The sequence below is a fragment of the Coregonus clupeaformis genome, chromosome 19 (genome assembly GCF_020615455.1).
Source record: "Coregonus clupeaformis isolate EN_2021a chromosome 19, ASM2061545v1, whole genome shotgun sequence".
Lineage (NCBI taxonomy): Eukaryota > Metazoa > Chordata > Actinopteri > Salmoniformes > Salmonidae > Coregonus > Coregonus clupeaformis.
In genome coordinates this window covers 6,825,134-6,836,857 of record NC_059210.1, presented here as the reverse complement: position 1 = coordinate 6,836,857, position 11,724 = coordinate 6,825,134, and the positions used below count along the sequence as shown (strand labels likewise).

Sequence of the window (11,724 nt, the reverse complement as noted above, 5' to 3'; positions counted from 1 at the left end):
TGATGTTTCACAAAAGGTTCTGAACCTTTCTATTCTCATAGTTTCTACAGATTGTAAATTAAAGATAAGCATTTTTGCTAAGAGTATTATTATATTATTGATCGATTGACTATGACTTTTCTAATCACCCAGCAGTGCTATTTGCAGAGTTAGCTACAGGTAAATGTTGTAATTTTTCAGCCATTCCTGAACCTGTGACCAAAAACAAGCTACAAATGGACAGTACCAAAACAAGTGATCTAATGATTCTGTCTCTTCGCAACAAAATCTGCAGAGCTGGGATGGTTGTATCCCCCATATATATAACATTCTATTGGTTGCAAGAATTGTATATAAACTGAAGAGAAACAGACGCCTCACAGGTCCTCAACTGGCAGCTTCATTAAATAGTACACGCAAAACACCAGTCTCAACGTCAACAATGAAGAGGCGACTCTGGGATGCTGACCTTCTAGGCAGAGTTGCAAAGAAAAAGCCATATCTCAGACTTAATCTTTAAATTTTATTGGCCAGTCTGAGATATGGCTTTTTCTTTGCAACTCTGCCTAGAAGGTCAACATCGTGGAGTCGCCTCTTCACTGTTGATGTTGAGACTGGCGTTTTGCGGGTACTATTTAATGAAGCTGCCAGTTGAGGACCTGTGAGGCGTCTGTTTCTCTTCAGTTTATATACAATTCTTGCAACCAATAGAATGTTATATATATGGGGGATACAACCATCCCAGCTCTGCAGATTTTGTCAGTCAAAATCAAATCAAATCAAATGTTATTTGTCACATGCGCCGAATACAACAGGTGTAGACCTTACCGTGAAATGCTTACTTACAAGCCCTTAACCAACAATGCAGTTCAAGAAATACAGTTAAGAAAATATTTACTAAATAAACTAAAGGAAAAAATAAAATAACAATAACGAGGCTATATACAGGGGGTACCGGTACCGAGTCAATGTGTGGGGGTACAGGTTAGTCGAGATAATTTGTACATGTAGGTAGGGGTAAAGTGACTATGCATAGATAATAAACAGTGAGTAGCAGCAGTGTAAAAACAAAGGGGGGTGACTGGAGTCTTTGACAATTTTTTGGCCCTTCCTCTGACACAGCCTAGTATATAGGTCCTGGATGGCAGGAAGCTTGGCCCCAGTGATGTACTGGGCCGTACACACTACCCTCTGTAGCGCCTTATGGTCGGATGCCGAGCAGTTGCCATACCAGGCGGTGATGCAACCGGTCAGGATGCTCTCGATGGTGCAGCTGTATAACTTTTTGAGGATCTTGGGACCCATGCCAAATCTTTTCAGTCTCCTGAGGGGGAAAAGGTGTTGTCGTGCCCTCTTCATGACTGTCTTGGTGTGTTTGGACCATGATAGTTTGTTGGTGATGTGGACACGAAGGAACTTCAAACTCTGGACCCGCTCCACTAAAGCCCCGTCGATGTGAATGGGGGCATGTTCTGCCCTCCTTTTCCTGTAGTCCACAATCAGCTCCTTTGTCTTGTTCACGTTGAGGGAGAGGTTGTTGTCCTGGCACCACACTGCCAGGTCTCTGACCTCCTCCCTATAGGCTGTCTCATCGTTGTCGGTGATCAGGCCTACCACTGTTGTGTCGTCAGCAAACTTAATGATGGTGTTGGAGTCGTGCTTGGCCACCCAGTCGTGGGTGAACAGGGAGTACAGGAGGGGACTAAGCAAGCACCCCTGAGGGGCCTCCGTGTTGAGGATCAGCGTGGTAGATGTGTTGTTGCCTAGCCATACCACTTGGGGGTGGCCCGTCAGGAAGTCCAGGATCCAGTTACAGAGGGAGGTGTTTAGTCCCAGGGTCCTTAGCTTAGTGATGAGCTTTGTGGGAACTATGGTGTTGAACGCTGAGCTGTAGTCAATGAACAGCATTCTCACATAAGTGTTCCTTTTGTCCAGGTGGGAAAGGGCAGTGTGGAGTGCGATTGAGATTGTGTCATCTGTGGATCTGTTGGGGCGGTATATGAATTGGAGTCGGTCTATGGTTTCCGGGAGGATGGTGTAGATGTGAGCCATGACCAGCCTTTCAAAGCACTTCATGGCTACCGACGTGAGTGCTACGGGGTGGTAGTCATTTAGGCTGGTTACCTTAGCTTTCTTGGGCACAGGGACTATGGTGGTCTGCTTGAAACATATAGGTATTCCAGACTCGGTCAGGGAGAGGTTGAAAATTTCAGTGAAGACACTTGGCAGTTGGTCCGCGCATGCTCTGAGTTCACGTCCTGGTAATCCGTCTGGCCCCGCGGCCTTGTGAATGTTGACCTGTTTAAAGGTCTTGCTCACATCGGCTACGGAGAGCGTGATCACACAGTCATCCGGAACAGCTGGTGCTCTCATACATGCTTCAGTATTACTTGCCTCGAAGCAAGCATAAAAGGCATTTCGCTCGTCTGGTAGGCTCGCGTCACTGGGCAGCTCGCGACTGGGTTTCCCTTTGTAGTCCGTAATAGTTTGCAAGCCCTGCCACATCCGACGAGTGTCAGAGCCGGTGTAGTAGGATTCAATCTTAGTCCTGTATTGACGCTTTGCCTGTTTGATGGTTCGTCTGAGGGCATAGCGGGATTTCTTCTAAGTGTCCGGATTAGAGTCCCGCTCCTTGAAAGCGGAAGCTCTTTGTCCCATTGCCTGTCCTGTCCCCCATTTGCGGAGACTCTAAGTCAGTCCATGCCCCCCATGCCTCAGAATAAGTTGATTTGGGCAGCCAGATTTGTGAGTGACCTGGGGCTGTCCATGACAGAGTAGAGAGGTTTTGCTCTTGCAGCCTTTTTCCATTTTGACCAACAGCAGGACCTTAAGTGCCAGCGCTGGACAGACAACCAATCGGATGAGTGCCACTGGACTGAAAACCAAATCGGATGAGTGCCAGCACTGGACTGACATCCAATCGGATGAAGAAGAGAGCTACACCGAGGAGTTGGAGGAGTTCCTATGCGAAATAATCATTTTAATACAATATCTCTCAATGGAATTGTATGGGTTGATATAGTCTGGTTATATACAATAGGAGTGCTGGAGATCCTGTTGCAAAACAAGTCCAAACACAAGCATCATTGGGGAATACGTAGTAGAGACCCAAAACAACTTTGCTGGTACAGCGTACGTGTGCAGTGTTTATCCTATAGGCTGTGAATGGTTCCATCTACACTGTATGAGTATTAGGAATGGTTCTATCTATGGGTTGTGGCTCACACTGTGTGGGTATTAGGAATGGTTCTATCTATGGGTTGTGGCTCACACTGTGTGGGTATTAGGAATGGTTCTATCTATGGGTTGTGGCTCACACTGTGTGGGTATTAGGAATGGTTCTATCTATGGGTTGTGGCTCACACTGTGTGGGTATTAGGAATGGTTCTATCTATGGGTTGTGGCTCACACTGTGTGGGTATTAGGAATGGTTCTATCTATGGGTTGTGGCTCACACTGTGTGGGTATTAGGAATGGTTCTATCTATGGGTTGTGGCTCACACTGTGTGGGTATTAGGAATGGTTCTATCTATGGGTTGTGGCTCACACTGTGTGGGTATTAGGAATGGTTCTATCTATGGGTTGTGGCTCACACTGTGTGGGTATTAGGAATGGTTCTATCTATGGGTTGTGGCTCACACTGTGTGGGTATTAGGAATGGTTCTATCTATGGGTTGTGGCTCACACTGTGTGGGTATTAGGAATGGTTCTATCTATGGGTTGTGGCTCACACTGTGTGGGTATTAGGAATGGTTCTATCTATGGGTTGTGGCTCACACTGTGTGGGTATTAGGAATGGTTCTATCTATGGGTTGTGGCTCACACTGTGTGGGTATTAGGAATGGTTCTATCTATGGGTTGTGGCTCACACTGTGTGGGTATTAGGAATGGTTCTATCTATGGGTTGTGGCTCACACTGTGTGGGTATTAGGAATGGTTCTATCTATGGGTTGTGGCTCACACTGTGTGGGTATTAGGAATGGTTCTATCTATGGGTTGTGGCTCACACTGTGTGGGTATTAGGAATGGTTCTATCTATGGGTTGTGGCTCACACTGTGTGGGTATTAGGAATGGTTCTATCTATGGGTTGTGGCTCACACTGTGTGGGTATTAGGAATGGTTCTATCTATGGGTTGTGGCTCACACTGTGTGGGTATTAGGAAGGGTTCTATCTATGGGTTGTGGCTCACACTGTGTGGGTATTAGGAATGGTTCTATCTATGGGTTGTGGCTCACACTGTGTGGGTATTAGGAAGGGTTCTATCTATGGGTTGTGGCTCACACTGTGTGGGTATTAGGAATGGTTCTATCTATGGGTTGTGGCTCACACTGTGTGGGTATTAGGAATGGTTCTATCTATGGGTTGTGGCTCACACTGTGTGGGTATTAGGAATGGTTCTATCTATGGGTTGTGGCTCACACTGTGTGGGTATTAGGAATGGTTCTATCTATGGGTTGTGGCTCACACTGTGTGGGTATTAGGAATGGTTCTATCTATGGGTTGTGGCTCACACTGTGTGGGTATTAGGAATGGTTCTATCTATGGGTTGTGGCTCACACTGTGTGGGTATTAGGAATGGTTCTATCTATGGGTTGTGGCTCACACTGTGTGGGTATTAGGAATGGTTCTATCTATGGGTTGTGGCTCACACTGTGTGGGTATTAGGAATGGTTCTATCTATGGGTTGTGGCTCACACTGTGTGGGTATTAGGAATGGTTCTATCTATGGGTTGTGGCTCACACTGTGTGGGTATTAGGAATGGTTCTATCTATGGGTTGTTGCTCACACTGTGTGGGTATTAGGAATGGTTCTATCTATGGGTTGTGGCTCACACTGTGTGGGTATTAGGAATGGTTCTATCTATGGGTTGTGGCTCACACTGTGTGGGTATTAGGAATGGTTCTATCTATGGGTTGTGGCTCACACTGTGTGGGTATTAGGAATGGTTCTATCTATGGGTTGTGGCTCACACTGTGTGGGTATTAGGAATGGTTCTATCTATGGGTTGTTGCTCACACTGTGTGGGTATTAGGAATGGTTCTATCTATGGGTTGTGGCTCACACTGTGTGGGTATTAGGAATGGTTCTATCTATGGGTTGTGGCTCACACTGTATGGGTATTAGGAATGGTTCTATCTATGGGTTGTGGCTCACACTGTGTGGGTATTAAGAATGGTTCTATCTATGGGTTGTGGCTCACACTGTGTGGGTATTAGGAATGGTTCTATCTATGGGTTGTGGCTCACACTGTGTGGGTATTAGGAATGGTTCTATCTATGGGTTGTGGCTCACACTGTGTGGGTATTAGGAATGGTTCTATCACACTCCTCACACCACAAAGTGGAGCACTGAAATAGTCTCTTAACACTCCTCACACCACAAAGTGGAGCACTGAAATAGTCTCTTAACACTCCTCACACCACAAAGTGGAGCACTGAAATAGTCTCTTAACACTCCTCACACCACAAGGTGGAGCACTGAAATAGTCTCTTAACACTCCTCACACCACAAAGTGGAGCACTGAAAGAGCCTCTTAACACTCCTCACACCACAAAGTGGAGCACTGAAATAGTCTCTTAACACTCCTCACACCACAAAGTGGAGCACTGAAATAGTCTCTTAACACTCCTCACACCACAAAGTGGAGCACTGAAATAGTCTCTTAACACTCCTCACACCACAAAGTGGAGCACTGAAATAGTCTCTTAACACTCAACATTCACATTTTAGCCACTTGGCAGACTCACTCACGATTAATGCATTCAGCTAAAGTAGCTAAAATAATCACATATCATAATCCTTACAAACAAAATCTTCTTCCAAATATGTGTAGAATCAGTGCTAGTAAAGGAAACACAAGTAGCCTGCTTAGTTGGTTTGTAGGTTTGTTAGGAGGCCAAACTCCACATAATAGAGCACTCAAAAAGCATCCAATACACTAGTGGTTGACTGACACCATGAAACATCTAATCATAACTTCCAATGATCTGTAACGCATTAGTGCCATTTTGTGTACTCCCTGTTATTTGTACTCCCTGTTATTTGTACTCCCTGTTTGTACTCCCTGTTTGTACTCCCTGTTATTTGTACTCCCGGTGGTACTCCCTGTTTGTACTCCCTGTTGTACTCCCTGTTTGTACTCCCTGTTATTGGTACTCCCTGTTTGTACTCCCTGTTTGTACTCCCTGTTTGTACTCCCTGTTTGTATTCCCTGTTTGTACTCCCTGTTTGTATTCCCTGTTTGTACTCCCTGTTTGTATTCCCTGTTTGTACTCCCTGTTTGTATTCCCTGTTTGTACTCCCTGTTTGTATTCCCTGTTTGTACTCCCTGTTATTGGTACTCCCTGTTTGTACTCCCTGTTTGTACTCCCTGTTTGTATTCCCTGTTTGTACTCCCTGTTTGTATTCCCTGTTTGTACTCCCTTTTTGTACTCCCTGTTTGTACTCCCTGGTTGTACTCCCTGGTTGTACTCCCTGTTATTCTTGAAGGTATTGTGTCCAGTATAATCTTCTATTTAACTTCCTGTGATGGCTAACTGGTTTTGTTCCTGAGGTAAATATATTGTGTGTGGTTGTGTGACAGTGTTGTGGTGGTGAACTGGTTGTGTTGTCTCTCTCTCTCTGTTATTCTTGAAGGTATTGTGTCTAGTACTGTTTAATCCTGGGTTTAAGGTAGTTAACTAACTGGGTTTGTCTCTAAGGTAAATGTGTTGTTGTCGCTCTCTGTAGGAGGGCTGTGCCATTGACCTCTACAGACGTCCTCAGCTGGACACGGATATAGATTCAGTGAAGGCCATCTACGCTGACACAGCTGTCTCTGTCAGCTACAACCAGTAACATAGAAGACTAGCCTTGCTGAACTTACTGACATAGATAGTAGAATGTGGTTTTAGTTAACAGGGTAAAATGGGAAGACATCTGCTCTCAATGAAATGCTTGTTATCAATAAATGACTCCTGACTTCCTCTCTCTCTTCTTCCTCCTCTTGGGTCCATTGTCATGCTAATCAATGTCATCTTTTTGGATGTAAGTTGACTGTAGTCCCAGTCTTTATTAAATAGAACGTTGCAGCCCCGCCTGCCTTAGGGGAAAACAACCCATGGTCACCTAGGTTATCCCATTGGCTCAGGAAAAACTTGACCTTTTTCAAACACTATTTTCTTGTTGTCTGCTTGTTTTAGTCAATTATAAAACTACATTTAAGAAAAGTACAACATGTCTAAAGATTGCTTTTCAACATTGCCTGCTCCCGAGCGTTCTCACTACTTAGAAAAACGTAATATTGTTGTCACGATCGTCGATAGAAGTGGACCAATGCGCAGCGTGATGAGTGAACATACTTTATTTTGATTCACCACACGAAACAACCAAACAACAAAACGATACGTGAAGTCCTAGGTAACAGACACAAACCATACACGGAACAAGATCCCACCAAACACTGTGGAAAACAGGCTGCCTAAGTATGGGTCCCAATCAGAGACAACAAGCAACAGCTGATACTCGTTGCCTCTGATTGAGAACCACCCCGGCCAACACAGAAACACATGAGCTAGATAATCAGCCTAGAACCCAAAACACATAGAAACAACACACCCTGGCTCAACATAACGGAGTCCCAGAGCCAGGGCGTGACAATTGTAGAGCTTCCCTCAGGCCCCTTTTCATGACGGTGCTAGCAGCCACGTGAGAGAGCGCTAGCCAGGGGCGGTGTGTTCAATAGGGCGATATGGGCGACGCACTGCCAAACGGGAAAAGGAAGGGATTTTTTTTCTAATCAATTATATCACGGCAACAGTAGTTATCAGTGTTGTAATCTAGACGTCTGATCTGCCACAGTGCCACTAAATGTCCAATCAGGCTAAAGTCGTGCTTCAAATGGCCCCCCTTTTGGGGCGATTTCAGTCAGGTTGAAAATCGCCCAGAAGTCTGTCATAGACTCCCATGTAAAATCTATTTTTTTCAAATATCAGAGCTTTCAATACAATCTCTATGGGTTTCTGAGGGCTTGCACTTACGCGCTTTCGTCATACGTAACATATAACCATGAACGTAACTAAGAAAAGAGCGGGTAGCAGCGTCAATCAATTCACTACTTCTATCAAAATGGCTAGGCTTCAGTGCAACTCGATTGTGTCTTTGAAAGAAGTTCCTTTTGTCGTGAACAAATGAAGATAAATTGGCAACGAAACAATTAGGACCTCCCAGACCAAATTTAATAATTCAACAGGTTTCTACTAAAGGGGGAAGTCCTACACCCGAGGATTTTCCAAAAATTGGTACGAACGAAAAACCTGGCTAGCAGGCTGCGATGTAGCTAATGCAGTCTTCTGCTACCCCCTGCTTACTCTTTCACCCTGAAGGCGGCACGGCAGACAGCACCGCTTGGACAGCGACTGGTGTGTAACGGACATGCACCATCTTTCAGGAAAGATTAAGAAACATGAGCTGTCAAAGACCCACATGGATAGCTGTTTGAGATTGTCTGCTTTGGGGAGAGTGAACATTCCCACTCAACTGGACGAGGGATACAGGCTAGCTGTCCGCCGCCACAACGATGAGGTTAGTATTGATAATCACAAGTTTACTGGAGAACTGAAACTGACAAGGCTGACAAGATAGGACCCTTTTGTCCATTGTTATTGGATAGGAACAGAACTTATAACCAGCTCCTGACCTAAATAGATCTTAGCACAACATTTTACTCAACATATCATATTCTATATTCACTATAACAAATATATTTACTACGACATTAGCAAGAACCGCCACATCCTCAGCCGGCTAATCCAGTGTGTGAAGTTTTGCGGAGTGTTTGAGTTAACTGCGAGGCAAAGATGAAACTGAGGGCTCCACCAACCCTGGTAAGCCAACACTTTTGAGATCAGTCAATAAATGCTTCTGGTATTGACTTATATGCTGCCCCTGTCTTCATGTTGTTGCTGGACATATCTTTTTTAAAATGTGTGTAGGTCACCTAAATCATCAGAAAAATTGCCCCCCCTGAGAATTTTTTCAGGAGCCGCCACTGGCGCTAGCTAGCTACCAACCGGAACATTAAGTTAGCCTGAGTGCTAGCTAGCTACCGACCGGAACATTAAGTTAGCCTGAGTGCTAGCTAGCTACCGACCGGAACATTAAGTTAGCCTGAGTGCTAGCTAGCTACCGACCGGAACATTAAGTTAGCCTGAGTGCTAGCTAGCTACCGACCGGAACATTAAGTTAGCCAAGACCAACAACACAAACAAATGAACTATACAGCTACAAGTAGTGAATTAAGTTACAAACTGACTATAATAAACAAGTTAAATGTCTTTCCTGTGATGAAATGTTTTCCACACACATAGCTTCGTGTAGCCTACTTGGATACCGGGTCTGCACAATTTCCTACTCTCCCACGCCAAATAGCCTGAAGCCACAGGGCTCTTCTCGCAGGCTCTATTTCCCTAATTGGGAGCATTTGCGAACCGTAGGTCTTGAGTTTTGACCTGATTACGTGTACATTGAACAACACAGCAGCTTTTCGGCATGTTTTGTTATTTCTGTATAACTAAAAATCGACTATGAAGTTGGCTCTGGGGGTCAATGGGAAAGAATGTTTATTTTCCCCAATTTGTGGGCGAGGTCGAGGGGAATTCTTATTATTATGTGAATATCGACTCGGAGTATACTATCCACCGTGCTCATATGTATTACATACAAATATATATTTGAAGTTGTATATTATGCCCCTGAGGATCTTCCCATGTTTCTGACACCGTTTGTTGTCTTGTCTCCAGGATGAACTGGCCAGGACCTGGAAGATCATCCCAACAGAGCCTGTTGTCGTCCGGCTGCGCTTCTCTCTGTCCCAATACCTGAATGGGCCAGCACCCTCTGTGGAGGTGTTCTATCCTTCTAGCAGAGAAGGGTTCAGCCTGGGACTACAGCTGCAGAAGTGAGCATGCTAAGACTCCACTCTCACTATAGACCTAGAGTTATATTGTATACTAGTTTAGTACACAGTAGAAGCTGCATTCTCTACTCAAAGCGTTCACTGGAAAGCATTATAACTACACTATTATACATACTATTATATCTGCCTGGAAGGACCATTGTCATGGCCCAAGGGAACATTTAGGCAGGGCTACCCCCTCATCACCAGACTGTGATTCCAAATCACCTCCGCTACAATAGGTTTTACTATTAGAACTATTAGAACTATGTGAAAAGAGAAATCAATGGCGGCAATGGAGTGGACAGAACAAAAAGCAATGCAATGGAGGTGAGTGATGACCTCTCTCTCCCAGGGTCCTAATGGAGGTGAGTGATGACCTCTCTCTCCCAGGGTCCTAATGGAGGTGAGTGATGACCTCTCTCTCCCAGGGTCCTAATGGAGGTGAGTGATGACCTCTCTCTCCCAGGGTCCTAATGGAGGTGAGTGATGACCTCTCTCTCCCAGGGTCCCAATGGAGGTGAGTGATGACCTCTCTCTCCCAGGGTCCCAATGGAGGTGAGTGATGACCTCTCTCTCCCAGGGTCCCAATGGAGGTGAGTGATGACCTCTCTCTCCCAGGGTCCCAATGGAGGTGAGTGATGACCTCTCTCTCCCAGGGTCCCAATGGAGGTGAGTGATGACCTCTCTCTCCCAGGGTCCCAATGGAGGTGAGTGATGACCTCTCTCTCCCAGGGTCCCAATGGAGGTGAGTGATGACCTCTCTCTCCCAGGGTTCTAATGGAGGTGAGTGATGACCTCTCTCTCCCAGGGTCCCAATGGAGGTGAGTGATGACCTCTCTCTCCCAGGGTCCCAATGGAGGTGAGTGATGACCTCTCTCTCCCAGGGTCCCAATGGAGGTGAGTGATGACCTCTCTCTCCCAGGGTCCCAATGGAGGTGAGTGATGACCTCTCTCTCCCAGGGTCCTAATGGAGGTGAGTGATGACCTCTCTCTCCCAGGGTCCCAATGGAGGTGAGTGATGACCTCTCTCTCCCAGGGTCCCAATGGAGGTGAGTGATGACCTCTCTCTCCCAGGGTCCCAATGGAGGTGAGTGATGACCTCTCTCTCCCAGGGTCCCAATGGAGGTGAGTGATGACTTCTCTCTCCCAGGGTCCTAATGGAGGTGAGTGATGACCTCTCTCTCCCAGGGTCCTAATGGAGGTGAGTGATGACCTCTCTCTCCCAGGGTCCTAATGGAGGTGAGTGATGACCTCTCTCTCCCAGGGTCCCAATGGAGGTGAGTGATGACCTCTCTCTCCCAGGGTCCCAATGGAGGTGAGTGATGACCTCTCTCTCCCAGGGTCCCAATGGAGGTGAGTGATGACCTCTCTCTCCCAAGGTCCCAATGGAGGTGAGTGATGACCTCTCTCTCCCAGGGTCCCAATGGAGGTGAGTGATGACCTCTATCTCCCAGGGTCCCAATGGAGGTGAGTGATGACCTCTCTCTCCCAGGGTCCTAATGGAGGTGAGTGATGACCTCTATCTCCCAGGGTCCTAATGGAGGTGAGTGATGACCTCTATCTCCCAGGGTCCTAATGGAGGTGAGTGATGACCTCTCTCTCCCAGGGTCCTAATGGAGGTGAGTGATGACCTCTCTCTCCCAGGGTCCTAATGGAGGTGAGTGATGACCTCTCTCTCCCAGGGTCCCAATGGAGGTGAGTGATGACCTCTCTCTCCCAGGGTCCCAATGGAGGTGAGTGATGACCTCTCTCTCCCAGGGTCCCAATGGAGGTGAGTGATGACCTCTCTCTCCCAGGGTCCCAAT

General features: G+C 46.2%; 1 protein-coding gene across 1 annotated transcript in view; it reads left to right on the top strand.

Annotated features, from left to right (window-relative positions):
- LOC123481399 (hepatocyte growth factor receptor-like) overlaps positions 1 to 11,724 on the top strand; it is a 63,229-nt gene that overhangs the window by 3,863 nt on the left and 47,642 nt on the right. The window contains exons 2-3 of the mRNA XM_045205195.1: positions 6,712 to 6,801; positions 9,762 to 9,919. Of these exons, the coding sequence (XP_045061130.1) occupies positions 6,712 to 6,801; positions 9,762 to 9,919 (248 nt within the window). The remainder of the gene's footprint in view (positions 1 to 6,711; positions 6,802 to 9,761; positions 9,920 to 11,724) is intronic.